This window comes from Cervus elaphus, chromosome 14, assembly GCF_910594005.1.
Source record: "Cervus elaphus chromosome 14, mCerEla1.1, whole genome shotgun sequence".
In the NCBI taxonomy this organism is placed as follows: Eukaryota; Metazoa; Chordata; class Mammalia; order Artiodactyla; family Cervidae; genus Cervus; species Cervus elaphus.
The window spans coordinates 21,521,544-21,539,543 of NC_057828.1; the positions used below are offsets into that span (position 1 = coordinate 21,521,544).

Genomic DNA, 18,000 nt, shown 5'->3' on the forward strand with positions numbered 1-18,000 from the left:
ATAGGCTATGTGTTAGTGGCTACTATTAGCTATGTATTTTTTTGGTGGGGAGGTGCTTAAAGCAATTCACTGACATAAGTCATGTGTTTGCTTTTTCTGGTTCCCAAGATTACTGAGTACACTTGGAAATTATCCTCACCTGGTAGAATTCTAACATAATACCCTGAGCAACACTGATGATTTGATTGTGTCTCTCGTATGCGGCCACCACAACAAACTCCAGTTGAGTTCAAAACAAATGCTATGTACTTCTCTTCACAACAGGCATGTCCAGGCTGAAGGTCATAGAGAGCTCCATTACAACAAACCTGAAATTTGAGGATCAGATGTAAAAGAAACAGTTTTATTAAGAGTGTCATACCACCATATCTTATGTGATACTGTTATTATCTAATAAGGCCTCGACCTTAGATCAAATGTAGCATATTTCTGATAAAAATTCAAAGGTTTAAAAAATACATATTCTGAATATTATTCAAATTCTATCATTGCAAGTCAATACAATGTAGCTTCTTTAGCCTTCGACCATGCTTTGTGCTCTATTATAATATGCTATAAATATGAATTATCTTTTGAATGTCAGTGCTTCCAATGTGAAGATAATTTTGAGTTGCAAATGAGCAATTTCTTCCATATATATGTTTTTATTTTAATGATTGTTAAACAGTACCACATCTATGGAAACCTGTCTCTTATTGATCATTTTTTTAATACCTTGTATTTTCCTTATACTAATTTATATGATCACTTATTGGTGAATCCAATCTTCAGACAAGGCAATCTCAACAGTGTCCAACATTTATATATATGTATATATATATATATATAATGTATGCATATATGTGTATTTATGAATGTTTGTATATATATTGTGTATACATATATGTATGCATATGTATATACATGTAAGGAAATTTATATGGGAATTAATTTTGAAAAGCCCTTTTAACAATGTGTTTTCTCCAGGAGCTGTGGAAGAAATTATGTGCTCGAACAATCAAATAATTACTGTGCATGCTCACTTGAGGTCTGAGAGACTGACACTCTGTATCTAGGGCAAATGAGACACTGAACATGAGATGTAGCCTCAGAACCTGCACTTGGCATCAGTTTCATTAATTAGATAGATGCTTTCTGTGGCAGACAAAAATCAACCACTGTTTAAGAGGTGCTTCTCTTTTTCCTCTTTACTCATTGCTACTTCAGCCTGCACCAACATTTGATTCACGCTGTATCCAAAGGGAGTAGAGTATGGAATAACTAAGTCTGAAGGCAAGCTTAGTACTTCATTCATTTCTCAGAAGTGACCAAAGAGCAAGGAAACTGGGCAGAAATCGATTTCTGTGGTTCCTCAGGTAGCCCTGGTAAACCAACTGGAATAAGTTGGTTTTGTTGTTTAGTTATTAGCAATGAAGAGCCAAAATCAGTCTGATTCCAAGGACAAATTGCATGACGCCATTCTTTGATGCCACATTCTGAATGAAAAGTAAAATTTCAAATTACGCTCCATTTTAAAGAACTAAGGAAAATACTCTTTGTGTTTATTTGGGATTTAGGAATGGTGGACATTTTTGCTTGCAGGGTAAAACAATACATACCTTCTTCTTGTTTTATGACAGTAACCTAAAATTGTGCCGTGGGTTGTATAATCTTAAAGCACCTATTAAAGTTCCATTCACATACAGAGTTCTTGGACACCAAAGCACATCCACCGGTCTTTTCCTTCAGAGTCTCTAGGACTTACCATCCTTTTAAATATTCAAGTATTTATTTATTGATGGATCTTCACATCTGATTTCCTTCCATATGTTCATTGTCAATGCCATTCTCAGGCTCCTTCAAGTCACATAAAATTTATGCCTTTCTTCTAACACACTCTGGTTTTGATCTTTGAGGGGGCCCCAAAGGGAACATTTTCAAGAAATGATTTCTTTTGAGATGTTTGCCCCTGAACAGAGTATTTCTTAATCTTCTAATTTAAAGTTCATTGGCTGAGGAAACAATTTTAGTAACTTGAGCTGGTAAGGTGTAGCTAATATTGAAATAGGCAGCCTGTTCCTTGCTCTAGGTTTTCCAGAAGTAATTTTGTAATCTAGTGATTCTCAAAGTGCAGTCCCTAGACCAGATGAAGGAGGCCTCACCTGGAAACCTGTTAGAAATGCAAATTCTCATGCTGTATCCAAGACTTACTCTGGGGGTGGGACCTCCAGGTATGATACTCACTGGGGTTTGAGATCCATGGCTGCAATCAAATAGGGAAGCTTGTATAACTATTACAGATGATTCTGATGTATGTAATGATTTAGCCAAAAGGCTCTTAGACTCACAAGAAGTCTATTTTCTACCTCCCTTCAACCTCTCACCCAGGAAATACATATTGATTGTTAACTGCAGACAGAAATTTACGAACAAATTTTTTTCTCTTGAGATTGTAATTGACTTCCTTTATTCTCTTTCACTGACAAAACCTGCATATGCCTTAATCCTTTAAACAAAAGTAATACTTTGTTTAATGCATCAAAGTTTCCTTTCTCTTGGAGAATGTTTTTAACAGGAAAATTTATTCTAGCATGTTTTTTTCTCAGAAATCCTAAATTCCATTTCATTCTATGAAAGTATATTCACCAGATGGCACACATTTAATGGCTTAAAATGATATAGAACTTGGGCTTAATGACAATTCTGGAGTCCAAATGTAAAAAAAAAAAAAAGTATAGTTAGTAACTACTAGTTTTATAACATTTCTTAGATAAAAACTGCTTAGCCAGTGTCAGCAATAATAAGCATTTTAATCCACATTACTTCAACAACTCACTTTCTTAATTACTGAATCCTTTTGCAGTGAATCTTTTGAATTTAGTAGTAGCTTTAGTCATCGCATGTGTGATGTTGTTGACAAATAGGAATGTTATTTCATTATGTGAAATTCTATCTTCACACTAAGGATTTTCTGCATCATTTGTCAATAAAAACCATTTATAAACTCCTCTGTCTAGCTGTATTATTGATCTGATTCTTAAACTGAAACTAATATGAACATTAATCTGCAAATGGCCATAGTTTAAAAATATTTCAGACAAATCATGAAAGGTCCGGCTCACAGTTACTCATCAGTGTCAGGTAAAACAGCCACTTGTAGCTGAATGAATTTGTTGTAAAGAATATTCAACTCACTCAATCAAGCACAAATTTTGGAGGTTCCTTATCATTTCAATAAGCTCATTTTTTTTCTATGAAGATGATGAAAAATGAGAAGGCTAAAATGCTCATGAGGAAGATGTGATTTTTATAGGCATCCTTTCTTTTCCACAGGGTCTTCTTGTTATTCCAGTGGAAATACTGAACATGATAAACCATGGTTTAAGAAGCAAGTGATTTCAGCCCAGAGAATGTAGTGGGAAAAACATATTTTACTGACTCGTTTGAAAAGATTTACCTTAGCCTCAGGGGAGTAGCACCTGGTTCCACAAAGAGATTCATGTTTTTGACACTCCACTGCCTCACAGAGTCCACCAGTGTGGTCCTTCATTAACTTCTTAGTTTTAGAGCATGGGCGCCACGTTTTCCGTAAGAGATCATATCCAAGAATGATGCCACTTGGCCTCCCTGGAGACATCCAATCAATTTGAAGGGATCTGCAATGGACAGAATAATCAATCATTCTGAAAAAGACAACATTTGACTTTGATGCTATCAGCCTGACCTACTTTTCAATTAGTCTATCAGTTTGGTCAAAAGGTCTATTTCATCAACAACTTCCTAATGAAAAATCTGGAGCAAAAAAATATACACACTCATATGCTACCACTATAGGCTATGTTTTGAGAATCAACCAAAATCATTTAAGCTCTTGGGAGAATAACACCATGACATGAGTTCGGTGGTCTCCCACTTTAAGTTTCAGAGGCAAAAAGAATGTATTATTGTTTGTGGCTAGTCAGTAAAAGCAACAAAAAATTTTGGTTGATAAGTTAAAATAAGACACAAATAATGTGATGTAGTAAATAGGATGGGCTTCCCAATCCCAAGTGGCAGTAGTATAAAGAATCCGCCTGCCATTGCAGGAGATGTAAGAGACACGGGTTAGATCCCTAGGTGGGGAAGAGAACCTGGAGGAGGGCATGGAAATCCAGTCCAGGATTCTTGTCTGGAGAATCCTATGAACAGAGGAGCCTGGTAAGCTATAGTCCAGAGGTTTGCAAAGAGTTGGACAGGACTGAAACGACTTAGCAGGCACACAAAGTAAATAGCATGGAAATTAGAATATGCAGCAGACCTAACCCCTACTCACAATTTCTACTCCTTTGCCTTCCTTCTCTCAGCTAGGACTAGCCATGTGACCCTCTGCTGCTCAAAGAGACGCAACCAGAAGATGTTAAGAGTCTAATTAAGGTCCCTAGGAAATTTTATCTTCCTTGATGTGACTGTGGCCTTTTCCCCTTTTCTCTCTTTCTACTAAATATGATGTCTGAAATTTCAGCAGTCACTTCAATTATCTTGCAATCATTTGAGAAAGGCCATGCAAAGCACAAAGATGCCCCTGAGGTATTTGGTATAACTGAACCAATGCCAACAACAATCTACCTCTAGAACTACTTACTTGAACCTCTACTGTTGGTTATTTTGTCACATAGACAAAATGCATGACCAAATTGATAAAATCTTTTTATCAGTTGATAAGTTAACAATTGATAACATTTATCAATAAATTTATTTATCAACATGTAATATTTATACATTTTATCAACTGATATAATTGATATGCTCCCTCCAAATATACTTTATCTTAATTTTTGACTCACAAAAACAGATTTAATTTTCCAATGGTTCTTTATATACCATGATCAGATATGCTTTGTGGTCAGAAATTCAGAAATTGGAGATTCCCATAACAAACTTCTTTATATCACTATGTTCTTGAAGATGTTTGAGTTTTAAAAATTGAGTCACAATTTATTCTAAACATATAAGCATCCTATTTTTGGTGGTTTGGTAAACAATGGAGGCATAACATCATACCAAAACTGCATTTTCAATGATCTATTAGTATTTCATCTGCTGTTCTGAATGAGATCATAGCATCACGTTTTCAAAGAAGAGTCAATATGGAATGAAATTATTTACTCTCAGACTAATGTACAGAACTTTATTTTAGCACTTACATCTACTTGTCAGAATGATTCAGCCTAGATGACATACCTGTACAATCTTTAATATTTTAAGAAAATCTATAAACAGAAAGTAAAGATTTTAACAAAGCCCCAGAGATTTTGATGACATATTCTTGCAATTTAGCAGGGTAAAGAAAGGCTACTATGTGCAGAACATCAGGCAAACATAAAATAATTACTTTTGTTCTTATTATTTTCAAAAACAGGAATAGAACTCTGACATTCAAGATTGATTTTTATAATTCTAGAATCTTCAACCATAACAACCATTCACACATAGTTATAGGTTAGCTTTACCTATGAAACATTTCAATAACTACTTTGAAGAATAACAAGCACATGTAAGCTTAGTCCTTATACTCGAGCAATATTAAAATATTATCAAAATAACTTATGTTGACCATCCTTCTGACATTGTGCCAAATAATATTTTTGCTATACTTTCCATTGTAAGAAAAAGTGTGTCTTTACAGGCCAAATTACTGAACTCTATCAGAATTCTATGTGACATTACATATTAGGAATTCAATTAGGCCCAAACATTTACATTAAAAAGCAGCAGTCAAGATAAACCTTGACATTTTAATAGACTGCTGAAAAAGAAAAAAAAGAAAATTATTTCATTTTCTTGGAGGTACAAACACAACACATTCACTAATAAGACTCTGTAGATAAGAAATTAATGTCACCTATGAGAGAACAGTTTCATAGGTGACTTGTATATTCACCATTATTATTCTAAGGTCTTTATACAACTCTCAAAATTAATTCCACATTTTTTCAGATACCTCTTCTGTATTCATTGCATAACCAGCTACAGAAAAGACTACCTTTAAGTGACATTCAAGGGTCTGACTTATCTACAAAAGCTGGTAAACTAGCAAAGTCTAGAAAATACCATTTCTAGTCAGTGTAACTTCTCTTTTTTTTGCACAGCATAACCAGGAAGAGAGACCACCTGTATTTTTAGTGCTAGCACGAAAAGTTTTGATGTTGAGGATCTGAGTTAGGTACACTAATATACATGATCAAAGAAAAATAGGGGGCTTAGCACCTATCTACCTCTCATTAGAGCCCATGAGAGTGACACTGAAAAAATCCTTTGGTTTGAAATGAAAGACATCTCTGAGAAATACACACATTAACTGGATTAATGGTTCCATTGCTTTGATGTTGGAGAGTAAAATAGAAGGAACATTCTTAAACCATATGAATTAATGTGAAATATTGGGGAGACAATCTGAAGTTTGTCTTTTATAAACAATTTATCTACAGAAAGAAAGAAAAGAAAGTGAAGTCGCTCAGTCGTGTCCGATTCTTTGCAACCCTATGGACTGTAGCTTACCAGGTTCCTCCATCCATGGAATTTTTCAGACAAGAGTACTGGAGTGGGTTGCCGTTTCCTCCTCCAAAGGATCTTCCTGACCCAGGGATCAAACCCAGGTCTCCCGAATTGCAGGCAGACGCTTTACCATCTGAGCCACCAGGGAAACTCTAATTTATCTACAAATTGTTATAAATAGCTCAAGATTCCTTGAACTTGTTTACAGAGGCCTTTTAAAAATGCCTACTCAACTAGGTCATTTTTGTCAGTGCACTCAACTTCTTCAAATACTATTCCAGATTGTGGTTATCAAAAATGATCAGGGCACCTTTAAGACTAAATAAATGTAATATGATGACAATATTATTTATCTGCTCTCAAATCAAGCTATTGAATGTTTAATTCTCCACTAGAATGTTTAGCATAACTATGTGCTATGTGCTAAGTCACTTCAGTCATGTCTGACTCTTTGGGACCCTACAGACTGTAGTCCACCAGGCTCCTCTGTCCATGGGATTCTCCAGGCATGAAACCTGGAGTGGGTGGCCGTGCTCTTCTCCAGGGGATCTTCCTGACCCAGGGATAAAACCTGCATCTCCTATGTCTCCTGTACTGGCAGGTGGGTTCTTTACCACTAGCGCCACCTGGGAAGCCTTAGCATAACTAAGAAGTGAAGATGCTGGGTTGTGTCAGACTCTTTGCAACCACATGGACTGTAACCTAACAGGCTCCTCCCTCCATGGGATTTTCCAGGCAAGAATACTGAAATGGGTTGCTATTTCTTTCTCCAGGAGATCTTCCCAACCCAGGGATCGAACCTGGGTCTCCCGCACTACAGATAAACTCTTTACCATCTGAGCCACCAGGGAAGCCTTAGCATAACTGGTAGTAAGTAAAATATCAAAAGGTAGAACTCTATGTCCTTAAGTATTAGGGGATATAAAAAATGCATACCAGAAACATGTCAAATTACACTTCACAGTAGTGTAAAGGCAAGTGTTTAGGCATTAGTTCAAGCTACAAGTATTACATTGTTGTTGTCCAGTCACTGAGTCAAGTCTGACTCCTTATGATCCCATGGACTGTAACACATCAGGCTTCCCTGTCCTTCACTATCTCCCAGAGTTTGCTCAAACTCATGTCCATTGAGTCGGTGATGTCATCCAATCATCTCATCTTCTGTCACCCCCTTCTCCTCCTGCCCTCAATCTTTCTCAGCATCAGGGTCTTTTCCAGTGAGTTTACTCTCTGCATCAGGTGGCCAAAATATTAGTACTTCAGCATCAGTCCTTCCAATGAATATTCAGGGTTGATTTCCTTCAGGATTGATTGTATATATACCCTTGAAGTATTACAGAGACACCAAACAAAGATCATTCTGCCTAGACTAACAATGAAGGTTTCATGGGAGAAGTAGATGTGGACTTGAATTGGAACAGGAGGAAGGAAGAATTCTGAGCAGGAAGACACACATAAGCAAAAATAAGAGGGAGGAAACAGCCTAGCCATATATAGAAGAATAATGGGACCAACTTGATGAGTGAATGATCAACATCCATCAATGGAAGGTCAATCAGAATTTAAGAAGAAAATTTATGAAGCCCCTCAGATACTATGTTGAGGAATTTGATGACAAAATAAGGTGATTGTGCAGGATGTCATTAGCAGAATAAAAAGCCCTTTTAGAACTGATAACCTGGCAAATGAGAGTGGAAGAGAAGAGGGGTAGGGAGAAATATCAGTGAGCTACATCAGGAATTTAAATGTGAAGGAATGTTTAATGGATCTTTCTCTTGTTTAGGAACTTCAATTTAGCTCCAAGCTGAGGATGACAGATGAGTTTCTCCCTTTAGGACTGATAAGTATCTTGTTTCTAAAAGGGATCAGAAAGATTCTGCTGAGTTCTGAGGATAAAACTATCCATTAACAATGATGCAAAACCCAAACCAATCCCAAATAAACAGAAATCTTGAAGAGTTTTTGAAAGAAGGAAATTTAATGAATATTTATTAAGTATCTCCTATAGGTAAGGCATTGTTCTAATAATATAATTATGAATAAATAAGACAAAGTTCTTTTTTTCATAAAACTTACATTTTGCTGGGAGAAGATGAAAGAGTAAACATATACATAAGTATATAATATGTCAAACTGGTGGTCTGAGAAGGCCTGGCTCTTCTTGCAGGGAGAAGGGACAAAGCATGTGAACAGGAGTTTCTAGGCAGAGAGAGCAGGAGGTAGAGAGGCTCTGAGACAACCATGCACTTGACTTGTTTCAGGACAATCAAAGAATCTAGTGGGAAAGAACTGAAGTGAGCAAAAGAATGATGGAAAATGAAGCAGGTGAGTGTTGTGAGGGTGGGACGGGGAACTGCAGATCATGCAGGGTTTTGTAGAACATAGAAGTAACTTTGGATTCATTTTTTGAGTGCACTGGAAAATCACTGGAAATTTTTGAGCCACAGAGTAAGAGAGGAGTGATTTATTTTGTGAAGAGTGATGTTAAAAACCATCCCCAGCCCACCCCTAAACACACTCTAGGGTGAGGAAGACATTCTAAATACATCACTCAGAAAAACTGGAAACACTTGCTTCTCCTGGTTCGTACCTCCTGAGAAACAGAAATATCTAAGCCAAATTTGCTACTGGCCCTGGAGGGGAATATAGAAAGAAACTTAGGGGACAGCTTGACATAGGGATTGGCATCCTGTATGACCAAAGAACGGTGCTTGTTTTTCAGCTAGACAATTCTATTGGCCAGATATTGTCCAGAGCAGCTGTGATGATAGGCAAGACAGGACTGGCATACCATCAATCTTTAGCATGGCACAAGCGAATGAGTTTCCCATGAGCCAATGGATATCTTGCAAGGTGGTGAGGTGTGAGCCCCCTTTACATATACTACCCACCATGGCAGGCTTTTGGTGTGAAGGAACTCCAGTAAGGAGAGTCTTTGGGACATTCTGCTCTGTTGCCACCAGAGATCAGTTGCAGAAGACAACATTCCTATCAGGGAACTTGACTTTGTGGAGATTCTCAAAAGTCCTCTCAAGGAAAACAGAGAATTGTCCAAGAAAGTGCTACCTGCAGCAGAGAGGGTTTGGGTGGCTACCCAGCAATGGCAGTAAAGTAAAGAGGCACAGCTGGATGAAAGGAGATAGGCAAGAAAGAGTAGGACGAGAGAAAGGGCAAGCTGGGATCAGGTCTGAGCCTGTGACATGGTAGGATCTTCGAACCATATGTGAGCTTAATATTTCGCTGGAGATGCAATGAACTTTTAATACTTGATCATGAATCTTAATTGCTAAAGGTAGGCTCATAACTGAAAACAATGTGAAAGCCATAAGATGCTTCTGAGAGGTTTTTCAAGAGTTAGGAAAAAGACATCCAAAAGACTATGTTTAGGTAGTAAGGAATAGGCAAAAGTAAAACCTTTCCTTCTTGTATCTCATTGAATTAAAATAGGTATATCAACTTGAATGATAAAAGAATGAAGTATGGTTATGATGGTAGAAATGAAGAAGAGGGACAGCTAGGAGAAGATGCTCCAAAAGGAAATAGACTAAAATTGATATTGAGTGAAATCAGGGGATTGAAAAAAATCAAAATTAGATGTCTGTGATCATGTGCAAGGTAGTGGTACATCCACAGAACTGGATGCTGGAAAAGATAAGTTAGCTGAAAACTGACTTCTGAGGCTTGAGGTTATGGGAGTGATGGGTGGCTATCACTATAGAACACTGATGCAAACCTGAATACACGAGACTAGAGGTTAGGGAGAAATGGGGCTAGAGATCTTTGCATCAGTATGATCAAACTGTGAGAATGAACTACTTGAGCAGGAGAGAGTCTTTCTGTTGAGGACATTCACAATCAATGAAAGGAATGGAATGAAACCAATAAAAGAAACCAAGGAGTGTTCAGGAAGCAGTTAAAGGCCAGAGTAAGTTGGGAGAAAAGCTGGATTTTGTGGAGATGCATACAAAGGCCTCTCAAAATCTCAGTGACTGAGCTGCTTCTGTGGGAGCTGCAAAAAGTAGAAAAGTTAGAAGGGGTTTGGGAAAGAGAAGGAAGTAAGAAAATAGAAATAGTGGTGGCAGAGTCTTAAGAATAAGCTCAATATTCTGTAAGGTCTTCTGATTAAACAACGAGTTCGATGATCAGAATTCATTGGCCATCAGAAGAATAATATTTACTGAAAGCCATTATGATTGTAAGATTGTTGATTGAATGTGTACAACAATACTAGAAACACTCCAAGTGATCCCTTTTGAGAGGTGTTCTCATATCCTTTAGACTGAAACAGAAAATTCCAGTCCCAATCAAAAAATGGGCAGAAAATCTAAATAGATATTTCTCCAAAGAAGTTATACAAATGGCCCAAGAATCACATGAGAAGCTGCTCAATATTGCTAATTATTGGGCTTCCCTTGTGGCCCAGCTGGCAAAGAATCTGCCTACAATGCGGGAGACCTGGGTTTAATCCCTGGGTTGGGGGAAGATTCCCTGGAGAAGGGAAGGGCCACCCACGCCAGTGTCCTGGCCTGAAGAATTCTATATACTATTCCATGAGGTCAAAAGGAGTCGGACACCACTGAGTGACTTATTATTACAGAAATGTAAATGAAAAATACAGTGAGGTACCACCTCATACCAGTCAGAACAGCCATCATCAAAAATTCTACAAACAAAAAATGCTGGAGAGAGTGTAGAGAAAAGGGAACCCTCCTACACTGTTGGTGGGACTATAAATTGGTGCAGCCACGATGGAGAACAGTATAGAGGTTCTTTCAAAAACTAAAAATAGAGCTACCATACAACCCGTCAATCTCATTCCTAGGCATATATCTTGGGGCTTCACTGGTGGCTCAGATGATAAAGAATCCACCTGCAATGCTGGAGACCTGGGTTCAATTCCTGGGTTGGGAAGATCCCCTGGAGGAGGGCATGGCAACCCATCCCAGTATGCTTGCCTGGAGAATCCCCATGGACAGAGGAACCTGGAGGGCTACAGTCCATGGGGTCACAAAGAGTGGGACACAACTGAGCGACTAAGCACAGCACATGCATAAACCTGGAGAAAAACATGGTCCAAAAGGATACCTGCACCTCAATACTCACTGTAGCCCTATTTATAATAGCCAAGACATGGAAGCAACATATGTGTTCATTGACATAGGAATGGATAAAGATGTGGTACATATACATATCAATATAATGGAATATTATTCAATAATAACAAGAATGAAATAATGCCATTTGCAGCAACATGATTGGACCTAGAGATGATCATACTAAGTGAAGTAAGGCATACAGAGAAAGACAAACATTGCATGATATCACTTATATGCGGAATCTGAAAAATATAATACACATGAACTTATTTACAAAATAGAAACAGATTCACAGACTTTAACAACAAATTTATGGTTACCAAGGGTAAAGGTGAGGGGGGAAGATTAATTAGGATATTGGGATTAACATACACACACTACTATATATATAACACATAACCTACAAGGACCCACTCTATAGCACAGGGAACTCTACTCGATATTCTGTAATAATCTATATGGGAAAGGAATATGAAAAAGAGTGTATATATGTATATGTACTGAATCACTTTACCGTACACCTGAAACTAACACAACATTGTAAGTCAACCATACTCCGATATACAATAAAAATTAAATTAAAAAGAAGCTGTCTCAACTTGTCCATACTGGCAAGAAGTAAAGTTTAGAATATGGGTGAAGAGATGATCTGAAATTCTACATCTACAGCCCAGCCTACTCCTCATTTAAAAACATAACATAAAGCATGACTTAAAAATGTTTAATTGTAAAATCACTTCAGTATTCAAGCTAACAGTCACTGAAAAAGTCAGAGAGGGAAAACAATCATAGAAGAGATTTCCTGATAGCCAGTGTCATAGTATAAAAGTACAGGAGCCTCAAAGTTTCACCTCAAATTTGGTGAGGCAAAAAAGAGAAAGTTCTTTTTCAACCAGCGATGACCATTCATGCCATCCTCAACCCCTAGTTATGTACTCTGAAATTTTCAGACAGGGGGATTTCTAAATGATGATAGTGGCTTCAGTGTCATTTAGAGACACAGAATCTGTGCTATTATCATGAAGACTTCTCAGAAGCTGGAGTGCGAAAATATCATTTATATTATTCAGGAGCTTGAGGCAAAATTTTAAACAATTATTTGTGAGTATTACCAAGACATTATGCCTCTGACTTCTCATCAATAACACAGCCCCAGATTGATCTGGAACTGTAAAAACCACCATGGTTCCCACTAAAGGCGATGAGAGATATCTGTGTTCTCTCTCTCCTCTCTTTCTCTGCTTTCCCTTGAGCCTCACGCCTGGAAATGATGCATTTTGGAATGCTAGCAGTCATGTAATAAAACCTTTTCCTGGTTTATGTTCTTTTCTTCACTTATCCACTTAGGGAGAATAAATAAGTGAACTTCAGAGGCAACCCAGTACCCACTGAAGCTGTCAGTTGCAGTGTCTGTCATATTTCAATCAAAGCCAGCACCAGACAGCTATCTTCATCCAGCGCAGTCTCTACATTCTTGAGGACCAGAATTAATGAATTAGCTATTGATTAAATTCCACTCTAGCAAATCCACTGAGGCAAATAAATGAACTACCCAGGGCACGTGTAGGCCACGGCCAGACATGTCCGGGCTATCGATCAGTCGTTAGCACTCTTCGGGTATGTAGAAGCAGCTGATGATAATATGACAAGTACAGAAAATGTGATGTAGAAATAGAGTTTGTTTCCGGAGGAGTTGCTTATAAAACTAGAAGGGTTCATTGGATCTTTCTACATTTGTGTGCAAGGGCATTTCTGGATTATGTATAATTGGGAAAACCATACATAAGTGCTTGTGTGGAAGATGTTGTAGTCAAAAGCAAGGTATAGGTTAAGGTCAGAGACAAAGATGATGTGCTCCATGCTTATGATCAAACAGGCTGGTAAGCTATCTGTATATGTTATTAAAACATACAAAAGTTAAAATTTGCTGACTATGACATTTTACCAAAGATAATCTAAGAAATATATGTGTTATTAGAAACCAAAATATTTTGAGTGCTATAGAAGCGAACTTTGTCTACTTTTATCTGGAAGGATTTCACACTTGATTTTTCATGTTGCTAATATAAGAGTTTCTTAAACCAAAATAGAAACAACTAACATGTACATGTTGCCAGAAGTATAATGAAATTACACAAACAATAACATGCACACAGGAGGCTAACTGCTTTGGTGTTGGTGTAATTTTGATTAATGGCCTGGCAGCCTATATGTGCTCATTAGAGTTTTGCCTTTGGAAAATGTTGTTGTGCTATGATAGATCATTTTAAGAAAGGAAAGACTGTACATGCCAATATTCAGTTATAAATGATTTAAATCAGCTTTTTTTTTTTTTTGCTAGATCTTTGACCCCAAAAAAGGGGGGAAAAAAAAGGAAATAAAGTTGTCAAATGTATTGGAATAAAGAAAAATATGGGGGAAGGGTAATTTCTATGCTGGTTAATATGGAAAAGTCCTTTATAGCCTCTCTCCCTGGTGGCTCAGTGGTAAAGACTCCACCTGCCAATGCAGGAGATGTGGGTTTGATTTCTGGGTGGGAAAGATCCCTTAGAGGAGTAAATGGCAACCTGCTCCAGTATGATTGCCTGGATAGTCCCATGGACTGAGGATTCTTGTGGGCTACCCTCCATGGGGTCACAAAGAGTTGGACATGACTGAGCACACACACAAATGCCTGTTGATTATTGCTAAAAAGTCAGCTCAAATTACAAAAAGCCACCACCTAAGGGCTTTGAAAAGTTAACAATACTGGCAAATCAGGAAAGAAGCCAATATTTGAAGAGCAAACATTATGGGATCAGTCTCCCAATGTTTTTCCTTTTATCGTCCCCATCTTCAGCTGAAGAGCAGCCCCAGTGTGGAACCACGCACTGGGCAAGCAAAACCTATGTTGCTGTTGTCCACTCGCTCAGGTGTGTTTGACTTTTGCAGTCTTACGGCCTGCACCACACCAGGCTTCCCTGTCATTCACTATCGCCCAGAGTTTGCTCAAACTCACGTCCACTGAGTTGAGGATTCCATCCAACCATCTCATCCCTCTGTCATCCCCTTCTACCGCCTTCAATCTTTCCCAGCATCAGGGTCTTTTCAAATGAGGCAGCTCTTCACAACAGTTGGGCAAAGTATTGGAACTTCAGCATCAGTCCTTCCAATGAATATTCAGGGTTGATTTCCTTTAGGATTGACCGGTTTGGTCTCCTTGCAGTCCAAGGGACTCTCAAAAGTCTTCCCTAGCACCACAATTTGAAAGTATCAATTCTTTGGTACTCAGCTTTCTTTATGGTCTGACTCTAACACCCATACATGACTACTGGAAAGACCATACCTTTGACTATATGGACCTTTGTTGGCAAAGTGATGTTTTTGCTTTTAATATGCTGTCTAGGTTTGAGAGCAACCTAATCTTTCTGGCCAGGGTATAAAAAGGCCTAGCAAGCCAGAAGGTGTGATGAATATCCCTGTTTCATTTCGTTTCCTCTTTTTTCCTGCTCTGAGTATGATTCCAGATAAGGAGCTGAATGATGGCAGTTGTTGCCAAATGAGAATTAAAAATCCTAAGAAAAATCTAGCTTTGTGGCCAGGGAAAGCAGGAGAAGTGCCCCCTGTGGCCCAAGAATGTGTGGCAAAAAATTCCTACTTATTATTTTTTTCAATATTTTTCTCTAATCTCTTTGCTCCTCGAACAATTTCATTGATGTAAACTGTGAGCTACCTTGGGAGGCTAAAATTCCAAGAGAAACCATGTCTTTCCAGCCAAAGATCTGGAAAAGGAAGTCCAAGGGATATGGAAAACACGGAGGAACTCTCAAAAAAGAGAAAGCTAAGCAGTCTAGTAATTCTGGGCACAAATCAACACAAGTCTTAATTCCAAGGTGCACACACATGGCTGCCTCATAAGCAAAGGGAAGCATAGTTCAGTTCAGTTCAGTTCATTCGCTCAGTCGTGTCCGACCCTTTGCGACCCCATGAATCGCAGCACGCCAGGCCTCCCTGCCCATCACCAACTCCTGGAGTTTACTCAAACTCATGTCCATCAAGTTGGTGATGCCATCCAGCCATCTCATCCTCTGTCGTCCCCTTCTCCTCCTGCCCCCAATCCCTCCCAGCATCAGGGTCTTTTCCAATTAATCAACTCTTCGCATGAGCTGGCCAAGGTACTGGAGTTTCAGCTTCAGCATCAGTCCTTCCAATGAACACCCAGGACTGATCTCCTTTAGGATGGACTGGTTGGATCTCCTTGCAGTCCAAGGGACTCTCAAGAGTCTTCTGCAACACCATAGTTCAAAAGCATCAATTTTTTGGTGTTCAGCTTTCTTCACAGTCCAACTCTCACATTCATACATGACCACTGGAGAAACCATAGCCTTGTCCAGATGGACCTTTGTTGGCAAAGTAATGTCTCTGCTTTTTAATATGCTATCCAGGTTAGTCATAACTTTCCTTCCAAGGAGTAAGCGTCTTTTAATTTCATGGCTGCAATCACCAACTGCAGTGATTTGGAACCCCAAAAAATAAAGTCTGACACTGTTGCACTGTTTCTCTGTCTATTTCCCATGAAGTGATGGGACCAGATGCCATGATCTTAGTTTTCTGAATGTTGAGCTTTAAGCCAACTTTTTCACTCTCCTCTTTTACTTTCATCAAGAGGCTTTTTAGTTCCTCTTCACTTTCTGCCATAAGGGTGGTGTCATCTGCATAGCTATTTCAAATCCTGAAAGATGATGCTGTGAAAGTGCTGCACTCAATATGCCAGCAAATTGGGAAACTCAGCAGTGGCCACAGGACTGGAAAAAGTCAGTTTTCATTCCAATCCCTAAGAAAGGCTATCCTAAATAATGCTCAAACTACTGCACAATTGCACTCATCTCACACACTAGTAAAGTAATGCTCAAAATTCTCCATGCCAGGCTTCAGCAATACGTGAACTGAGAACTTCCAGATGTTCAAGCTAGTTTTAGAAAAGGCAGAGGAACCAGAGATCAAATTGCCAATATCTGCTGGATCATGGAAAAAGCAAGAGAGTTCCAGAAAAACATCTATTTCTGCTTTATTGACTACGCCAAAGCATTCAACTGTGTGGATCACAATAAACTGGAAAATTCTGAAAGAGATGGGAATACCAGACCACCTGACCCACCTCTTGGGAAACCTATATGCAGGTCAGGAAGCAACAGTTAGAACTGGACATGGACCAACAGACTGGTTCCAAATAGGAAAAGGAGTACGTCAAGGCTGTTTATTGTCACCCTGCTTATTTAACTTATATGCAGAGTACATCATGAGAAACGCTGGACTGGAAGAAGCACAAGCTGGAATCAAAATTGCTGGGAGAAATATCAATAACCTCAGATATGCAGATGACACCACCCTTATGGCAGAAAGTGAAGAGGAACTAAAAAGCCTCTTGATGAAAGTAAAAGAGGAGAGTGAAAAAGTTGGCTTAAAGCTCAACATTCAGAAAACTAAGATCATGGCATCTGGTCCCATCACCTCATGGGAAATAGACAGAGAAACAGTGCAAACAGTGTCAGACTTTATTTTTGGGGTTCCAAATCACTGCAGTTGGTGATTGCAGCCATGAAATTAAAAGACGCTTACTCCTTGGGAGGAAAGTTATGACTAACCTGGATAGCATATTAAAAAGCAGAGACATTACTTTGCCAACAAAGGTCCATCTGGACAAGGCTATGGTTTCTCCAGTGGTCATGTATGAATGTGAGAGTTGGACTGTGAAGAAAGCTGAACACCAAAAAATTGATGCTTTTGAACTATGGTGTTGCAGAAGACTCTTGAGAGTCCCTTGGACTGCAAGGAGATCCAACCAGTCCATCCTAAAGGAGATCAGTCCTGGGTGTTCATTGGAAGGACTGATGCTGAAGCTGAAACTCCAGTACCTTGGCCAGCTCATGCGAAGAGTTGATTAATTGGAAAAGACCCTGATGCTGGGAGGGATTGGGGGCAGGAGGAGAAGGGGACGACAGAGGATGAGATGGCTGGATGGCATCACCAACTTGATGGACATGAGTTTGAGTAAACTCCAGGAGTTGGTGATGGGCAGGGAGGCCTGGCGTGCTGCGATTCATGGGGTCGCAAAGGGTCGGACACGACTGAGCGAATGAACTGAATGAACTGAATTGAATCTGCATATCTGAGGTTATTGATATTTCTCCTGGCAATCTTGATTCCAGCTTGTGCTTCCAGCCCAGCGTTTCTCATGATGTACTCTGCATATAAGTTAAATAAGCAGGGTGACAATAAACAGCCTTGACGTACTCCTTTTCCTGTTTGGAACCAGTTTGTTGTTCCATGTCCAGTTCTAACTGTTGCTTCCTGACCTGCATACAGGTTTCTCAAGAGATGGGTCAGGTGGTCTGGTATTCCCATCTCTTTC

At 38.9% G+C, this 18,000-nt stretch overlaps 1 protein-coding gene across 1 annotated transcript in view; it reads right to left on the reverse strand.

Annotated features, from left to right (window-relative positions):
* USH2A (usherin) overlaps window positions 1-18,000 on the reverse strand; it is an 890,339-nt gene that overhangs the window by 232,220 nt on the left and 640,119 nt on the right. Inside the window, exons 48-49 of the mRNA XM_043922807.1 lie at window positions 3,437-3,635; window positions 140-308 (exon numbers count right to left, since the gene is read on the reverse strand). Of these exons, the coding sequence (XP_043778742.1) occupies window positions 140-308; window positions 3,437-3,635 (368 nt within the window). The remainder of the gene's footprint in view (window positions 1-139; window positions 309-3,436; window positions 3,636-18,000) is intronic.